The sequence below is a fragment of the Apus apus genome, chromosome 5 (genome assembly GCF_020740795.1).
Source record: "Apus apus isolate bApuApu2 chromosome 5, bApuApu2.pri.cur, whole genome shotgun sequence".
Classification (NCBI taxonomy): Eukaryota; Metazoa; Chordata; class Aves; order Apodiformes; family Apodidae; genus Apus; species Apus apus.
This window is the reverse complement of record NC_067286.1, coordinates 49,708,112-49,727,863: the sequence shown is the minus strand read 5'-3', so window position 1 is coordinate 49,727,863 and position 19,752 is coordinate 49,708,112. Positions and strand designations below refer to the sequence as shown.

Genomic DNA, 19,752 nt, shown 5'->3' with positions numbered 1-19,752 from the left:
GTTAGCAAAAATTCAGTCTGAAAGTACAACATACATCAGATGAGCAGCTGATCATAGATAATACATGAGAGAGAGCACAAAGTGGTAAAGTTTCTTCATAAAATCCTTCCAGTGATCCTGACTTCACTGATCAGCTAGTCTCAGAAAGCACAAAAACTGACAGGAAGCATATGGAAAGAATGAGCAAGCAGTGTAACTCATCTGCACTGTGCTGAGGCAGGAAGCTCCAGTTTTATTCTGTGTATTGCTGTGGAGTTACTGTGGGATCCACAGGAATTCTCTTAGTCTCTCTGGATTCTGTTGAATCCCAAGTACAACGCTAGACCCAAGCAGGCCAGTGAGAAAATACTAACAGGCATAAGGAAAAGCTTGTGTTTCAAAACTTAGGAAGTTTTTTGGCAAGCATTATGCATCTTGCACTGACTGAGGTAGGCAGTAGGCACAGGACTTGGGTAGTTAGCTATTGTCTTCAAGGCTCTTCAGAGAGGGAAGGTTCTCTAGCCAAAACATCCTTACCTGTGGGAAGGCATTTTACACAGAGAAGAGGAAGAAAAAACATGTCAGGTTGTCTGGCTTTGGACAATCCTTACTCATATTCACCTGATGACCAGCATGCCCTTTTGCCGCTGTGGATAACAAGGCCCAGCATCACTGGAGTGATGAAGATTCAGATGAGTAGAGCATAGCTTTTCCAGGGCTTTGAGGATGGAGAGCAAACCTAAGTTTATCCTCACTGCTGTGTGTAAAGCAATTGCATCACCTGTGCCAGAATGCTGCTTGTTGCCAGTTCTGCAGGAGTCATGGCAGCATCAACAACAGATCTGAAAAATGGGGCACTACAGTTACGATAATTATATATGTATGTAAGCATGGTAATGGAGGGATCAAGGGAAAGGGCAGCATAGCATGTTCTGAATATATAATGGCTCATCAGTTTACTTCTCTGCACCTTCCAGCAGTGCTTCTGTGCTCTTTGAGGCAGCTGCTGTCCATCATTCAGGCCCTATAAATGCTTTACTTCTTGGCAGATCTGTTCCAGTCCCTTAGAGAGGGCTATCTATTTAGGGTAACGGGTAAAACCAAGTCAAGAAAATCATTAGGCTGGCATTTGCTAGCAGTGAGAACTGCTGGAGTCTGCCAGAAGTTCCCTGATGATGTGTATGAAACCCTGGTGCTTAAGCCATTGCAACTGGACTGACCCAAACCATGGGAACTAGAGCTATGGGGAAGAACTCATAGTTAGTACACAGAGCTGTTCCTTCTGTTATACTCACAATAAATGCCTGCATTCAATACAAAATTTGTCGTCTCTGTTGGTCAAATACTCTACCCTTTTGTTGTACCTGCAGTTACAGTAGCTTCCCTAGACACTAACACTAGAGGCAATATTGGCCCACTGTTGAATGAGGTGGGAGCCCTGGTGACAGAGGATATAAAGAAGGCAGAGGTGCTGAACGCCTTCTTTGCCTCTGTCTTTACTACTGCAGGATTTCCCCATGAGTCCCAGATTCATATAGCCCCAGAAGAAGTCAAGATAGAGGAGGAGTTTGACATGGTAGATGAGGATTGGGTTAGGGATCAGTTGAGTAATCTGGACATCCATAAATCGATGGGTCCAGATGGAATGCATCCAAGGGTGCTGAGGGAGCTGGCGGAGGTCATTGCTAGGCCACTCTCCATCATCTTTGGTAAGTCATGGGTAACAGGAGAGGTGCCTGAGGACTGGAGGATGGCAAATGTCACACCAGTCTACAAGAAGGGCAAGAAGGAGGACCCGGGTAACTATAGACCGGTCAGCCTCACCTCCATCCCTGGAAAGGTGATGGAACAACTTGTTCTTGTCGCTATCTCTAGGCATATCAAGGACATGGGGGTCATCAGGAGCAGTCAGCATGGTTTTATCAAGGGTAAATCATGTTTGACTAACCTCATAGCCTTGTATGAGGAAATTACTAGGTGGATGGATGATGGTAGAGCGGTAGATGTGGTCTATCTTGATTTCAGTAAAGCATTTGACACCGTCTCCCACAGCATCCTTGTAGATAAGTTGATCAAGAATGGGTTTAGTGATCAGGTAGTGAGGTGGATCAAGAACTGGTTGAAAGGAAGAAGTCAGAGAGTTGTAGTCAATGGGGCGGAATCTAGTTGGAGGCCTGTGACTAGTGGAGTCCCTCAGGGGTCGGTACTGGGACCGGTGTTGTTCAACATCTTCATCAACGACCTGGATGAGGGTGCAGAATGTACTCTCAGCAAGTTTGCTGAAGACACAAAGCTGGGAGGAGTGGCTGACACACTGGAGGGCTGTGCTGCCATTCAGAGGGACTTGGACAGGCTGGAGACTTGGGCGGGGAGAAATCTGATGAAGTTCAACAAGGGCAAGTGTAGAGTTTTGCATTTGGGGAAGAGAAACCCCATGCACCAGTACAGGTTGGGGGCTGACCTGCTGGAGAGCAGTGTAGGTGAAAGGGACCTGGGGGTCCTGGTAGACAGGAGGATGACCATGAGCCAGCAATGTGCCCTTGTGGCTAAGAAGGCCAACGGCATCCTGGGGTGCATTAGAAAGGGTGTGGTTAGTAGGTCAAGAGAGGTTCTCCTCCCCCTCTATTCTGCATTGGTGAGGCCACATCTGGAGTATTGTGTCCAGTTCTGGGCCCCTCAGTTCAAGAAGGACAGGGAACTGCTTGAAAGAGTCCAGCACAGAGCCACAAAGATGGTGAAGGGAGTGGAACATCTCCCTTATGAGGAAAGGCTGAGGGAGCTGGGTCTCTTTAGCTTGGAGAAAAGGAGACTGAGGGGTGACCTCATCAATGTTTACAAATATGTAAGGGGTGAGTGTCAGGGAGATGGAGTTAGGCTTTTCTCAGTGTTGACCAGTGATAGGACAAGGGGCAATGGGATCAAATTGGAGCATAGGAGGTTCAAGGTGAATATTCGGAAATTTTTTTTTACTGTGAGAGTGACAGAGCACTGGAACAGGCTGCCCAGAGAGGTTGTGGAGTCTCCTTCTCTGGAGACATTCAAAACCCACCTGGATGTGTTCCTGTGTGATGTGCTCTAGATGACCCTGCTCTGGCAGGGGGGTTGGACTAGATGATCTTTCGAGGTCCCTTCCAACCCCTAGGATTCTATGATTCTATGATTCCCAACTAAAAGCAGTAACTGAAATGACAAAGAGCTGAGAAGAGAACGTTGACTGAAAAGGAAAGCTGCACTGCCAGTAGTGTTTGAAGAACTGTATGTCAGTGAAATGAAACGTAATGAAATAGGAGTAGTCACTGAGCAGGAATTCACACACAGTCATTTATCCACCAGTAGATGTTCCCCTTCACTGGCAGTCAGGTGGTGAGTAAGTGTGAAATTACTGAAAGACTTGTGCACAACCATGTGTGTGTGTTCCCAGATGGCAATCATCTTCAACCAAGAGGGCCTGAAAGCAGTCCGCCCCCCATGCGTCATTCAGAGCTTCATCAATCACAATGCTGTGCTGTACAAAGTCTTCGTGGTTGGGGAATCCTACACAGTGGTGAAAAGACCATCTTTAAAGAACTTCTCTGCGGGTATCTCAGGTACGTTGTGCCTGTTTAAAACAAAATGTCGGTTCTTGGAGCCATGGTAGCAAACGGCTAAGAGAAAAAACACCTTTGAAAAGGCTGCTGAGGTGAGGGCAGCTGGTTCTTATATACCGTGTTTACTGTATCATTTCAATAGGAAGGGAGATAACTCATCTGTTCTTGGATACATACCAATGACATTTGTATAGTAAATATTTATGCAACAGTAACCTGAGTCTTACCTGTTAGAAACAGTGTTTTTATGTCATGTGGAAAGGGGGAGAGGGAGAGAAATTCTCTAATTTCACAGTAAGTTCATGTGTAATCTGTTCCGGAGTTTGTTTATAGATGTGCTTTGGAGAGAATTTCCTGGATTCCATCATTTCAGAACTTCCTCCCCTATTTTTACCTTGATTATGGATGTGTGTTTAAATTAAAGATCACTTGTGCTCTCCCCTAAACTAGTCTCTCTGTTCATGTGAGGCCCAGTGTTGTAAACCATGGTGGGAAGTGTCCTTTGGTTTATAGATACCAGCAGTGGTGGGTTGAAGGAAGAATGGATTTACCAGTAATCCTCATATACGTCATCAAACAGCAGCACCTAAAGGGTTTTCATTAAAGATTACTAAAATATCCTTTTGAGGACAAAAAAACCCTGGTTTATTGAGAACTGCATTCTGTGGGCCTTCAGAAGGAAGATGGAGTTAGCAGGACATGGTTGGAAGCATGATCTGCCTTTAACTGGACAAATCCAGGAGGTGGAGGGTGGGAGAGGAGAAGGTATCATACTGAAGGAGATTAGTTAACAAGGGCTAGTTTCTGTCACTTAGTGGCTTCTGCTGATCGTAGTATGTCCATGTGTGCTCACTATTGCATTCTGCACACATACACACATATATATATAGTAGGATCCTGGTAAAAGTCCTTGTCTGTAGGTCTGTATGCCTGTATTTATGTTTAGGTCTGCTCTATGTCCTGATCAGATTAAGTAGACCAGAATCTGTGTTAATATAAACTATTGGGACAGCTGGTCTGGACTTTTGCTGGAAGAGAAGGTTTCAAGGCATCTTTCTAAAAATGTCTAGGTCATGTCTCATCCATTAGTGTAAAATGTGAATTTTTTTCTGGAAGCCCAGATAAAAATAAGTTTTGTGGGCAGATCAGGGTGTCTGACTTTCTTAGCCTTGTCAGGAGAGTTTAAGGGGGATGTGCTACAGGCACCTGACTAGGCAAATCTGACAGTTAAGCAGATCTGAAGCCCATGTGGCAGTCTAGAAGCTGACTGGCTGAAAATTCAGGGCCTTTCTAAAAAAAAGGAGAGGCCAGGGTGGTGTCAGACTGCGAAGTGGATTTCACGGCTCCCCCGTCTTTGTTGTGTGTGACCCTATGACTGCTCTTAAATGCCCACTCAGAGAGACCAGCATAGCAGAAATGCTCTATCACTGGTGCCACCTGTGTGCTGAGATTTGGGTCTGCGTGTTCCCATGCGTGTTGTCTGTATGATGCCATCAGTCTGGTGTGGTGGGAATGCCAAGGGAACACTTGTGATAGGTTTTTCCTTTCCAGTAAAACCTCCAGCACAGAGGGAGCAGGGCAGGAGGTGCTGGTTTCCACTGCCCTGTGTTAGTGGCCTCTGTCACCTCAGGGAGTATCCTGCATGCCTGTGATTCCTTCAAAGGGAGAGTGGGTCCTGACCATGAAAATTAGTGCTTTCCTTCATGGTGACAGTGACCTCCTCACAGGGATCACAGTGTACTCAGGGTGCTGTCGATCTGCTGCCTTCACTGTCGCCCTTCCATCACGTCTTCCCATTGGAACTGCCCCTTTGAGTATAGCAAATTAGTAGAAATTAACTCATTTATCTTTATAGAACTTAGTTAATTGGCTCTGATGAAGGAAAGGAAACGGGAATGTCTGTTTAACCCCCCTACAGCTCTGTTTACGGGTGGTCCCAGATGCAGTGCCCAGTGCCAGGCAGGAGGGGTGGGCCGGGGGCATTCCTGGGGCTGCAGTGCCATCTACTGTTCCTCGCACTAATCCTTTGGAAATTAAATCCGGTATAAAGTTATTGACAACCTGCTTTTAATTCCAGACAGAGAATCAATATTTTTCAACAGCCACAATGTTTCAAAGCCAGAATCCTCATCTGTCCTAACAGCAGTAAGTACCCTTGGTCTTTTTGCCTCTACCGCGGCTGGAAAACTACCTAGTCATTTCTTGTGGAAGTGTTAGTAGCTAGTGACTCTCCTTCACAAGTTGTCTGCTTCTGTGTTGCAGGCTGAGGTCTGTTTGGTACAACGAACCAGCATGACTGTGTCCCCCCCTGGTTTTCCTTACCGAGCTCCGGTGAGGAAGCACTGGTGCCACAGGCCTGTGCTGCTGGCCAGGCCCAAATGCCCCAGAGCTAATCTAGGCAAAGGGAAGAAGGAGGTTCTGAATGCAAATACCTGGCCTTCCCCTGTCCAGAGAAATTAATAAGCATAAATCATCCTTCTAGGACTCAGTTCTGTGAGGAAAGACAAATGGTGAAAATTCAAGCAGAGAAGCTGCGTTGGGCAGGGCCACAGAGGGCCAGCAGCTGCCTGTTGTGGGAGCACACCTGAGCTGTGACCATGGGACTGTTTCTAGGTGTCTTCTGAGTCCAGCAGTGCCAGCACGCCGCACGGTTTCACGCTTGCGTTACCAGTCCTTTTAATCAGTTTTGCACGTATAAAAACTAAGAAGTTCTCAGGCACTGGCTGCTTTGAAAGTCACTTTACAGGACTGGGTCCTTTCAATCTCTTGAGTCTCTAGATTGTTTTCTTTTTCACAAGCTCTATTGGGGAGTAGTTTCATAATCAGCAATGATTAAATTTATGTGCAACACTGATGGGAATGTTAAATATTACAGCTTTAATTGTGCTAGTCATAAATCCTTTCATGGCTAAATTTGCTTTCAAACTTAGAGAGAATATATGCTCCTGTGGTTTTACCTGCCTTCTCTCTCAAACACGTACATACTCCATACACTCTTCTGTAGGCATAACAGTTTACTTTTACTACATAACCTATTGATTTAAAAGTGAAAAAATTACATCCTCCGGTCATAAATAACCTGAGTTTTTAATCCAAATAAATGTTTGTAGAGTAACTTATACATGAAAATCCTCATAAAAGACAGCCCCTTTGAATTAGCCTCTGCCCTGAAGATATCAGTGGAGTTGTGTTGTATGGCTCAAGGGAACTAACAGCAGGAGTCTGTCTGAGCAGTCCTTTAACATAAATAGCAGAATGATAGCCAGAGTATTTGCAGCACTGGGTTTAACATGCCAGCTCTATTTGGTTTTTTAAGGTGCAGATCTAGTACTTAAAACAGTGAGTTTCATTCTCTATTCATTCCTGTACTGCTGTGTCTCTTGAGGAGCTGCAGCAGTATGAAGAGGAAGAACTAGGTGCTTTAGAGCAGATGAACTTCCAGTATAGGTAGGATTCTGAATTACGAATGCAGTTTCTCTTCGGTGTCTTTCTCTGTTTCACGCCACCCGGTGCTTTGCAACTAGATTTGGTGGATATGCACCTGGAAACCTCTGAAAATTAATCTTTCCACTAAAAAAAGAGACTGTTTCAAAGTCCCTTAGTAATGTTTCTTTTTCCACTATAGCTGGATAAAATCGAAGGAGTATATGAGCGGCCAAATGACGACGTCATCCGGGAAATCTCTAAGGCTCTGCGGCAAGCTCTAGGAGTTTCCCTCTTTGGAATTGATATCATCATTAACAATCAGACTGGGCAGCATGCAGTCATTGATATAAATGCATTCCCAGGTGAGAAAGGCATTTCCTCTCATGCTTTGTGGAAAGCGTGTAGTGAGTGCTTAGTCTGAAGTTTTACTGCTGGTTTCTCACATCATTGCTTCCCAGGTGGAGGACAGGAGAGCAGCAGCCAGATTCTTCTGAGATCAGATGTTTAATCTGGGAAGGGTGAAACCCTAATCTCTAGATATGGAATGTGCTACTGGAATATTAGCTCTTAGGAGATATGGTCAAATTTTATTGGCCAAATGTAACATGGCTGTCATGCTGTTCCCTGCAAAGGAATGCCCAGGAACTGAAGCATGGAACTGTGTGCTGGGACCTGGGCTTTCTGGGCCTGTCCTTCATTGAAGAATAATAAATTCTACTTTCGGAAAGCCTTTTAAGATTTCTCTTTTTCCAGACTCTGTGCCATTAAAAGTGTTGAGGGGGTGGAAGAAGCAAACTGTTCCCTTGAAAATCTCTTCCTGTGCAAATTGATTCCCCATGAAAAGACATTTTGTGCATAAAAGCAACACCACCAGGAACCTGAAGAAGATGTTAAAATTGTAGATGCACAGAAGTTGCTGTAAAAGAATAAATATCCTTGCAGGTTCTCATAAGTGGATCTTGAAATAAAACAATAGAATAGAGCATATGAAAATGGGTGAATTCACACTCCATTTTTTTTAGTGCAGTACATGTCTTAGAAACAACTAAACAAACACTTTGACCAGTGGAATTGCTAAAAGGAGTTGTAAGTGTGTAAAATGAGAAGCAATAATGGTCTGTCACTTGTGCTAACTTCAGTAGCCTAACACAGAAAAATAATTCATCATCTCCTTTGATGCTGTTGTGCATGGGGTTTTTCTTTTTGCGAATCTCTTCTCCTTACCTGAATAGTGATGTTTGTTTCCAGAGGCATGAACAGGCTGTTGCAGTTTTTTTAACCTGGCATTGAAGGCTTTGAGTTTTCAATATGGTTGAATTATCTTTACATCTAGAGATCTTGCCCTGTGAGCTCCCAGTCTTCTTAATATTTCAGTCCAGGTCCTCAATCCCACTACTGCCCTGTAGTGCCTTGCCCGTTTCTCTCTGTAGTGTTGGCTTCCTTTTAAAACTCCAGCCCTCCTCTTCTCAGGTAATTTGGCAGCTTGGTTCTACCATATGATGTTGATGCCATCTGCAGACCTATGAAAACAGTATTCATTTGAACTTGCCACTCCATGGATGTAATCTTCATATGAGTTTGCCATCAGAAATGAGAGCAGATGTACCTGTTAAGAGGATGTTGTCTATTATCTGCTCTATTAGCACCAGCAGGCCTTGGAAAACACTTCAGAGATAAATGTCTAAAAGGCCTATTGTGTCTCCCGTTCTATGGGAAACCACTGGGACTATATTTAGCTGTGGTTACCAGTTGAGATATTGAACTGTAGGCACAGTCACGTAGCATGTGGGTTTTGTTTGTCTGACCTCAGGTAACCAAGAGAAAAGGCTTTGCTTCGCTTGCTGTCCTGCTGGCTGCGCTCACCCAGCCCAAGCAGCAGCTTGTGTGCACGTTCTGCAGCCTGTCACCAGTACAGGTGAACTGCTGGTTTTTCCTGCATATAGGAGGCAGCTGGGAACATCAGACCTGGATGTGCACTTTGTGTGTGTAAATAAGTTGCCACAAATGCAGGACATGGGCTCTCTGACCAAGGGGACATGCAGAAAAGCAGAGTGTGCTAGATCAGGGAGACTCTCCTAAAAATCAGGCAGGTAGCATCATGAATGCTGGCTTAAAAATGTTTGTAGGCATTTCTTGTAGGCATTTGCAAAGCTCAGGGGAGCAGGGACTTTTTTTTCAAACATATTGGTGGGTGATGTCCTGTCCATGCTCATCTAGAGGACTCTGGAGACAATTTTCAACATTGCAAAATTCAGGCCTCTTGTAAACTGGCATTGCCAAAATGGTTTCAGAGGGCAGTGCTAGGATCGTACCAGCTGTGCAACTAGTGCTTTGAAGCATGCAAGACTTACATTCTCGCACTGATTCCTTGCATGACATGAACCCTGAATTAATTGCTAATAGTTTCTAAACATGTAATTTAATCTGTCCTTGACTTCCTTATCATCACAGCCCAGTGATGTCCTACAATTGTCTTTTCTGAGAGGTCTGCAACAGCAGCCAGTAAACGGAGCAAGGCAATATCCACAGTTTGCAGCCTTCCCCAGGCATCCTGTGGCTCAAGGGTTAAGACACCCTGGTTCTCTTCCTCCCTTCCTTGCATTTATTTTTTACAAGTGTGCTAAGTTTTCTGAGTGACCAGGCAGAATTATTTGGGCCTTTCCACCCAGTGTGCAGAGAGCTTGCACAGAGGAGGCCAGCCTGATACTTGCAGCTTCCTTACACTGTAACATCTGCTGGTTTCAGGTCTGAATAGCTGGCCATCTTATTCCCATTAAATATTTAAAGCAACTTCTTTGTGAGTTTGCCAGATGCCCTCAAACAAGGTTGGTTTGTTTTCAGTGAGCACACATGAACACTCTAGGGTACTGTGGATCTCCTCTCTGAATACTAAAGCTGTTACTATGGAGATGGCTTATTCCCAGGGTGTTTGAAGCACTCTGAGTAGATTTGAAGGCTAATCCCATGGCTTTTACATAAGCAAGAAAGCAAAACAAGCACCTCTGTAAAGAGGGGGAGATCTTGTTCTGGCTCTCATGACCAGAGTCCTAGTTGGCCCCTGCTGACCAATGGATTATTGTGTGGGACATTGGAAAACTAGACGTTTTCAAATGGCTGATTTGTTTGGTGAATCTCTTTTCAGGCCTTAGAGAAAGGAAAACTGGGAGCTGTTGTCTGACACTGCTAGTGTTTTGTGTGACCTGAGAGAATTGTGACCAAGCACAATAAAATCCAAAGCAATGCAGCAGCCCAAATAAGAGTTAACTGGTTAATGTATGGATTTATAAATACACCAGTCACCACATTTATATTAAGGTGAAATTATCCCTTTTGTTTTTCAGGAAGTTGGGTTTTTATTGCCAGAGGAAGTTGGCAGGAAGTCTTTATAGGAGAGTGGAGAATAAAATTAAATTATTTATTGGACTGAGGGACTTTTCTGTCCTGTGATCACATCTTTAAAAGTGTTTCAAATTGTGCATTTACTTTGTGGTCTCTGGTTCTGCTCATGTGCTGCTGTGTGAATGTGTGCTATTCCCATGGGACTTTTAAACTGTTATTTATTGCTTCAGTCTCCTGAATTAATGCAGGTCACCTTCAGAATACTTTTATAGACATTTTAAAACAATCAGCCTAGCCCATTAAATACACTGAATGTCTTATGTCACCTCTAAGTACTAAATCACATTTATTACAATTTTAAGTAATGCAGTAGCAGTTAAGATCCATTTCAAGACAGTACCAGTATGTTGCATGTCTGGTTCAATTTTTAAATTAACACAATGATAAAACTGTACCTGTACCAGAGTGTTTAAAACAGAGCCAGAAGCTCTGTACTACTGCTGCTACCCATTGTGTCATGAAAAAGTGTCATGTCTCCTTGTATTTGAGCAACTGTTTTAACCAGGAAGCTTGTTGTTAAACTCTGCATTGTGAATTCTCTGGACTTGATTAACAACATACAGAAAGGTGGTGTCAGTACTGAAATGAAAGACTGATGTTTCTACCAAATACTCTCTCATTTATCTATGTTTACAGTCACTTGAGTGTTTTTTCAGACATTGCTCATAGTGGGGGACATATTTTAAGTGCCAAGTTAGATTAGATTAGACGAGCATCACATTGCTTCTTAGGCAGTGAGAAGCTGCCTTTTCTGTAGGGAGTAAAGCCAGCCCCTCTGTCCCCTGAGGTTTACCTAGTAGGGGAATTAGTGGGCAAATTTTAGAGAGGCTCCAGCCCCTCTAGGAGCTGCATTAGAGCCACTTTCCATAGTAAACCTGGAAAAAGGATGGAAAAAATAAACGTACCACAGAGTTTGTAACTTAGGGGAAAACCTGGACTTGGCAACAAATTGTAGAATATACCTAAAATTGTGTATACACATAAATACTTGGGAGAAAAAAGAAACAGAAAATCTGAAAGGAGACAGTGTTTCTCATTAAACCAAAGTATTTTTGTAGGAATGGTCTCTGTTCCTCTTTATGCTAATGTACTTATTCAGTCACTCAAAATGATGTCATGCTTTTTATTAGCACTTGGAGGGCCAGGACAACCAAGGAAATAAGCTGGTCCAGGCAGCCTTTCAAAGAACTTTTGAAAACAACTTAATGGCCTTTGTTTCTCTTCTTAATTTTTCTCTTTTTCAGGTTACGAGGGTGTTTCGGAATTTTTCACAGATCTCCTGAACCACATAGCTGCTGTCCTACAGGGTCAGGCACCTGAGGTGACTCAGCTAAACCGCAGCAAGCTCCTGGCAGAGCAGACCAGTGGGATCATGGATGAGCGGATATGCTGCGCTGGCACAGGCTGTCTCAGCGTCATGGGAAAAGACTCCTCCTGGATTGTGGAAAGTGAGACCAACAGCTCAGTAAAACTGCAACACCAGAGACTAGGCTGCAACTCGGCAGTGTCCCCCAGCTTCCAGCAGCACTGCGTTGCTACGTTGGCAACAAAAGCTTCTTCTCAATAACTTGCCAATGCCATGGACTGAGAGAAAGCCACAGGGGTACAATTTGTGGTCCCAGAACCAGATCAGACTATAATTATTCTATTGCAAAAAATGAAAAGAAAAACAAAACAAAACAAAAAACAAAACACAAACCACAATACAAAAAAAACCACAAAATAAAAAAACCCTTCAATTTGATTTAGCATGATGTGCTGATGAAATGGACTGAAGATGGAGGGGGAAAAGGTGATTCAGATCCATTTTGTCAGATTCCAGTTGCAAATCTGTAGTAAGTTTACACACACGTGGGTTTTAACACTAGTCCTTTCATTGTGGGAGGGTTGCTCTTTCATTTCTATTGTTCTTTGTAATCACTGGTGACCAGCATTTTAAAATCGGACCTCATGGTATCAAGAAGATAATAATGTTGAAATGCAGTGTCTGAATGTAACAGTGCTAGAGATTTTTGCCTAAAATATTCCCTGATCCCTTTTTCTAGGTAGGCTGTTGCAAAAGAAAGCTAAAACGACTTCAGTATCGTTAAACCAAATCTCCTGAAACATTGACCAGTCAAGATGTTGACAGGTAGCTTGCTGTGAAGCTGTGGCACTTTGAGTGGGACAGGGCAGACTGGCTGTTCAGGGTGCAGAACCAAGCTGACCACCCCAGTTCCAGATTTGCAGTTCTTCTCCCAGGCAAGCAGCTTCTTGCCACGCTTGCCAACAGTGGCACGTTTGATCCAGACAGGGTGCTGATAGGTTGAGTGATTCAGTAGATTAAATATCATCCTTTCAATTGTCTGCTAGTGGTGAAATCCTAGAGGAGTTAAGAGAAGCAGCTCATCTTTTAGTAGAGTGTTTAATTCTCTCTCTATTGCACTTGTGAGGACTCTGGGACAGCTCTGCAAAAAGGCTGGCGAAGAGAGCCAGGCGTTTTCCTTGGAGCTGTGCACCTGATGTGAAGGTAACACAGGTGCTGCCTTCCACAGATCCATGCTGCTGCGCATTTTTATTTTTTTTTAATTTTGCAAATTAAATAAAAGCAGAATTGTGTACCTTTGTATGAGGTAGATGTCATGACAGCTCCGGCTTAGAGACCACGTTATTTTGTTGCAAACTGCCAGCCAAGGCCATGGGGTGATTTACAGTAGTAGTGTTTTATACTGTTTGTAAACTATAGCACAGCCAAATTGTGTCTTTTGAGATACACAGTAAACTTACAGTGTTCCCCCTCTATTGCATCTTCTAGCGTGGCAGCATCTTCCACTCTTGAGAATTCCTGAATCTTTTGCCAATTCTGAACACTAAACTGGAAATACCCAAGTATGTCAGCGCTGAGAACAGACACTATTTTGGTAGACAGAGTGGCCTTTGCTTTGCCATATAAGCCCTAAATTACATTTAAGAGTTGTGGTGTTAAGAAAATTTCCTTAGTTGAGCTCCTAGCTTGCAGATATGGGAAATTCTGTCTTTCTGTAGCAGGCATTTGTAAGGCATCCGTCACTGCAGCATTTAATACCAGTTTGTTTAGTAGCATGTGTTAGATATCTACTGAAAAGGAAAGGAGCTAGAGCTTAAAGCTCAGGTAGACTGTGGAGAGAGGAGTAAACTGCATAAAAGATGTCACCACCCTACCTGATGCTACCAATCCTGAAGGGGAAGAAGTTTTGAAGAGTGTTGTGTGGCAGTTTTTTGTATAAACTTTTCCATAGGAAAGATAGGGTTTGTTCCCAAAATGCCGTTCTTGGGAATTTCCTGTAGCCAGGATTGGATTTTTGAGGATGATTTAAGTAGAGATTATTCCACCTCCAGAGGCGTCACTAACTTTAACATATTCCTACAGGGACTGGAAGGACCTTATGAGTGTGGTATGTGTCAGATGCCAGGGTGCACATAAATGCAGCCAACTTCCTAGACTTGCAGGTCAGCTCTGAGCTGGGCACTGTTCACAACCCTTGTATGCTTTGAGGCTGCTGGATCCCACATTGTCTGCAGCTTGCAGGTCTCAAGTGGTCGTGGTGTGAGTGAATCAGGTGTACATAGGTAAGGGTTTAGAAAAGTATTCATGATAGACCAAACCTTTCGTAAAGCCATGACTGAAATAAAATTGACATCTACAGTTTGAGGTTTGTTTTTGTTTGTTTGAAATAAAAAGTGTTTTTATGTTACATGTGTAACAAAAGATACCCTCAGGAAGGAACTTGCCAGTGCATATTTTTGTATGGTACTTTCTTGTAACCAGCTGGTGGAGTGTTTGTAGACTTGCCTTTTGCCTTTTGCTCCCTTTATTACAATGGCTTGGGGTTGTTATTTTTTTGCTTTGTTTGTTTTGTTTTGGTTTTTTTATTGGGTGATGGGGAAGAAGCAATGATGTTAAACTGGGTTAGAAACTCATGTCCTTTCAAACTAAGTATGTTTACATGAATCTGAGTGTTGGATCCAATGGAAATGTCTGTATGCTGTTTCCTAGTTAGAACATCAAATAAGAATTTTATTTTCCTGGCTGCCTTCTGAATTTTGGTTGGCCTATTTTGCACTGCTTTATTTCTCCAAAATAAACTACTGAAATTTAATTGTGCATTTTAAACTTGTTTACAAATTATTGTTAGAAGTTTGTTTTGTAATTCTCTGAAGGCTTGCAGAAATACTATATTTAAATATTACTCCAGACCTTGGCAGTAAACAGAAAACAAGTTTAGGTCATTGATGTGATTAGTGACATTTTCCCATAGCCTGTAATTTATTTTTTATTTATCAGATGTATCAATATCACTTTAATTTACCAGGTGCAGATATTCAGGTACCTGTTATGATGTGGCATTACAATAGAGTTTTAACAAAAATTACCATGCAATTGCTGTACTACTCTATTTCCTTACATGAATTACTGTTTTGGCTCGTATACTAGAATGTTGCTAAATCAGAGGGGCAAATTGAGAGACCAACTTTTAAAAGCCAAAACTGTAAACTACCAAGTATCCAGACATACCTTATTGCAGAACATTTGAAGATGCTTAAATTATTAAGCTAAAGTGCTTTTCTGAATTGCTGCCTTGTTTGGTGAGTTCAGGATAGTTTTGATGTAAGATAAGCTTCACAGTAAGTTAGTTAATATTTTGTAGCCTTGTATTTTTTTGTAGAAGAGTCGAATAGTATCAGACCATACCAGAATGCCCTTGCTCTTAAAATTGCAGACAATCTGAGGGAGATTTTTCATAATTTCTGTTTGAATTCTGTTATGATGGGTTAGAAAAGGTTCTGATCTGATTTCAGAGGCATAGCTATTATTGCTGTGTTGATGGGAGCAATTATATTAAAATTACATGGTCACCAGTTAATTTCTTTAGGGATCTATTTCTGTTCTGCTTCACTGCTAGAAATCCACAAGCGTGCCATTAGCTTGGCTGGGACTTCTCCAGATTTTGTGTCTGTGTGATGGAGATGGGTCTCTGGTTTCCACTGTAGTTATGTAATCAGCTTCAGTAGGTAAAGATTTTTCCCTCTTGAAGAGAACTTGAGTGGTATTATTACTGCCTGCAATGCAAAGTTTTCGCTGTCCTGCCTCTCTAGCAGACTTTGCTGCCTTATGCCTGGGTATGTAGCAACTGCACCAGAACCTCCCCATCACTCAGTGAAAACCAGCTGCAGGAATGCAGCCTAACTGGGAGCACTGGTGCTGGCACCTGTGGTGTGTGCAGCACAGAGCTGCCACTGGGCCAGTGCTGCTTTGCCTTTGGTTAACCCCTTGTCTGGCTATTCAACCTCTGTGCTGTAAGAGCCAGGCTGGTCAGTAGATAGGGTGTATTTTTTCATAAATACTGTTCAGGCTGTTGGAATGGTAAGGCTGCTTAAAGATCGCCATCCTCAACGTGTCAGTTTGTGTGAGGAGGTCGCAGCAGGTTGCTAAGGTGGAAAACCACCAGTTTAACTTGGTTTCATCATAGATGAGAGAGTACAAATTAAGAACTTGTCCCTGAGGCTTCATGAAGTAATGTAGATTGCTCAAGATAAAGCCTGAAGTTCTGCAGGTAACTGCGGGCTGTATGCAGCCAGTTGGAGCAGTGGGTAGGTAACATAGGCAGGACACAGTCCAAAGGCAACAGAATACATGGGGGCAGAGGTGCTTAAATTGGCTGGCAAAAAAGAGTGAAACAAAGGAAAAATGCTTCTGTTGTTTCCATCTGGTAAAAAACATCCAGGCTTATCAGTTCTTAGACTAACACTGGTTTCCCAAAGACTTTGCATGGCAGCAGTGACAAGTGAATCAGGCTTTTTCTCACTAGCTTACAGCCTTACCTTCCACAGCTGTGCAGAAAATCCTGGATTTTGTTTTTTTGATGAATAGAGTCTATTTTGAGTGTGTAGCAGTCTCCTCATGTGCATAGTTCCAGAAGTTCACTTGCATTACCCTGCTAATTTTATTTTCCTCTCTCCTTTTTAGTAAGAGATGTGTTGATTTCTGTATCCAGTATACAATTACTTTATGGTGTTGCAACTGTGTGTTTTGTAATTAGGAGTATGTGAAAATGCTTTGTGTAGTTTAAAATATTTCCTTTAATATAATCTCCTCTTGCTTTCATCGATAGATACAGCACTGCAGATCACATTGCTGATTTTATTTGTAATACTGCTTTAATATCTATTTCAGAGGAATGTAACCTCCAGAAAAGTACTTTCCACATCTTCGCTATCTTTCCTTTCCCTTTTCAGTCTGAGTGAGTCCAGGCCATCAACACTTGAGCTTTTGACTGAATGGGTTTCAGATCCTCCTTGGATTCTGTCCTGTTTACATGGCCACAAAAATTACTAAAGATTGTTGAAGTTTGTGAGGATCCAGGTATAAATGGAGATTTTAGAGTGATTCCTGAACAATGCAAGCAGAATAGCTTCTATAGCAAAGTAAAGGCTCCGAATCATTCTCTCTATGCACACAGGTGGCTGTTGGAGTCTGGTCCACCTCAGCTGCTGGGGCAGTTTTCCTGTGGAAAGAAAAAAATCCACTGCAAGAAAACATTTTGTGTCTGTGATGCAGAAGGAGGATGAGGAAAGGTAGCACTTGGGAGTAAGATCCTGGCCAGTGGACATCGTGATACCAGTGGTCCAGAATTGCATTCTAGTGTTTTTTAATAGCAATCTGGGGAGATTTTTTCTTTTTCTCTCCACCTTTCTTATCCGGAATCCAGTGGGGCTGATGCCAGCAGATGCTTGAGGGCCACATGAGCTCATGAGCAGGTGACCTCGCCCAGCATGTCATGAGTTTGCAGAGGGCTCCCAATGTGTTGGGAAGTTTTTGTTGATGGCCTGGAAATCTCTTGAAACTCCAGAAATAGCTGAAACAGTGAATGGAGTTCATGAAAATCAGGTCTTCCTCTTCCATCCTTTTTAAGGAAACACACCTTTTATTTCCTCTTTCATTCTTTACACAGTAGTTTTTAGATATAAATTATTTTAACATTTTTGTGTGAAAAGTCATATATACATATATAAAGTTATTAAAAGGTTGAATATATGTTGAATTTAAAACAGTGACTTCTTTGTTTCAGATGTTAGCAGCCCCTAAAAATGAGTTATCATCTTGTAAAGTCAGTGCTGTAAGAAAAAATATTAAACATAAAATATGTATTAGATGTATCTTTTATTATTTATTTCTGATTCAGTATTCTATACAGCTTGTGTGTACCCTTGTGAGAACCACATCCTAAAATGCAGTCATTCTTAAAATGGAGTAAGAACAGTTCCTTGAGATCCCAACAATTTTGAGAAAACTGGCCCTCCAAGTGTGAATAGTGTTGGATATTGTCCTTCACTCTCCAACATTCCTCCCTACCTAAGCATGGGTGAATCTGGGGGACCATTCTGTGTATGTGCTAAGTTTCACAAATTCAGTGGTAACTGTGTCCAAATCCAGCTGTACAGTGTTAACAAATGTGTCTTGTGGTTCGCTTCAGCCCAGTTCACTATGACTTCTGAAAAATAATGCCCATTTTGTACTTAAATTTGTATAGAATGACATAAACCCTTAAAAGATTGTGGCTTACTGTAAAAACCAAAAATACGTGCTATTTTGCCTCTTACTTCGATTGCATGACTGATCGGATCTGACAATGAAGATGGTGCTTTCATCTAACAGCATTTATTTCAGTATTCCTTTTCTTTTCAGTTGCCAAGCACCTGTTTTAGACAATGTTTTGGTTTCAACAGTAAAGCAATATGCAGTAGGTATTGTGGCATTATCTCTGTAATTGTTTTGAAGACACAATTGTCCCTTTCCAACACGTAATGGAAATAAATGCCTTATAACAAGTTCTACTTTGCTTTCTCTTTGTGAGCAGATAGGGCAGCAAGGTGAGCCGCTTGTTGAGGGGAGCCCCTTTACATCAGGTTTTGGTTTTCACATCCTTCCCCAGTGCAATTAACTTTGGATGTCCTTGTACCAGCGAGACTTGATTTGATTTCTCTTCCAGTGCTAGTGGGAAATCAGCTGGTGTTATCTTTCAGCATAACACAGCTAAACATCACTGGCATTCAGGCTGCTGCTGTGCTTCAGAATTTATTCCTGGCATAGACTTCCAGGCTGATTCTTCCTTCATCACACCGGGTAGGGAACTCTTGATTGCTCAAAACCTAACAAGTTTTTTAATCAGGGCCCTGTTTTGTCTAGTGCAGGAAAGGTAGATGGCTCACCCAGCAGCATTACATTTTGCTAAGCAACAAGCCTGCTCATCAAGGGCGCTCATGTCAACACTGCCTGGGGATCAGCTCTCAGTGTCAGCCCCAAGGCCAGGGCCTGCTGTCGTGTGTTAAGGACAGCGTAGAGCAGAGGTGCAATGGTGCTGAGGTACAACTGTCAAGGTGCTGGAGCGAGTACACAGGAGGGCAACAAAGCTGGTGAAGGGCCTAGAGAATAGATCTTATGAAAAGCACTTGAAGGAGCTGGGAATGTTTAGCTTGAGGAAGAGGAGGCTGAGGGGAGACCTCATCTGTCTCTACAACTACCTGAAAGGTCATGGTAGAGAGCTTGGTGCTGGTCTCTTTTCACAGGTAATTAGTGATAGAACAAGAGGGAATGGCTTCCAGCTGCAACAGGGGAGGTTTAGACTGGACATTGGGAAAAAATTTTCACAGGAAGAGGTGGTTAGACACTGGCAAAGGCTGCCCAGGGAGGTGGTTGAGTCACCATCCCTGGATGTGTTTAAGGATTGTTTGGATGTGGTGTTGGTGGATATGGCTTAGGGGAGAACTTTGTAGAGTAGGGATGATGGTTGGACTCTGTGATCCCAAGGGTCTTTTCCAACCTGAATGGTTCTATGATTCTAATGGGTCTGAGGGCCAGCAATTACCTACTGGTGAGGCATCCTCCCAGGCCCAGTGCTCAGGCTTTCAACTCTGCCCTTCCCTTTGGAGAAAGACCTTGGGTCCCAAATGTTAGTGATTCCTTGGATTATCCAGTTAAGAAATACAGTATTTACAGTAGCTCCATCAATTAACAGTTTTCCTCTTGTTGATTTTGCAGCAGGAATAGACAAGTTCTGTCTGCTGCCACCATCCTTTGTGGAAAAACTTGTCTAACTCTTTTGGAGATGGCTGAGTTTCTGTGGTGGGTTGTTTGGTTTCTCAAGGTTGGGTTTCTGGGTTGGTTTTTTGTTTCGTTTTAGCGAGAGTGGGGTAGATAGCTGAGGGTCTCTGTTAATGTATTGTGATGTGTAGAGCTGAGTTTGCAAGGGTGTTGCTACTGGCAGAAACTCTGCCAAAAAAAAAAAACACAAAAAAACCCAACCAACCAAACAAAAAAACCCAACCCAAACCAAACAAAAAA

General features: G+C 42.7%; 1 protein-coding gene across 3 annotated transcripts in view; it reads left to right on the top strand.

Moving 5' to 3' along the window:
- Positions 1-18,239, top strand: part of ITPK1 (inositol-tetrakisphosphate 1-kinase) — a 158,245-nt gene extending 140,006 nt beyond the window's left edge. For 2 of the 3 annotated variants that reach the window (XM_051620286.1, XM_051620285.1), the window contains 4 exons: positions 3,401-3,566; positions 5,644-5,711; positions 7,192-7,354; positions 11,636-18,239. In XM_051620286.1, the coding sequence (XP_051476246.1) occupies positions 3,401-3,566; positions 5,644-5,711; positions 7,192-7,354; positions 11,636-11,958 (720 nt within the window). In that variant the 3' untranslated portion in view covers positions 11,959-18,239. The remainder of the gene's footprint in view (positions 1-3,400; positions 3,567-5,643; positions 5,712-7,191; positions 7,355-11,635) is intronic. The other variant, XM_051620287.1, reaches the window with a different exon arrangement.
- The last annotated feature ends 1,513 nt before the right edge of the window (positions 18,240-19,752 follow it).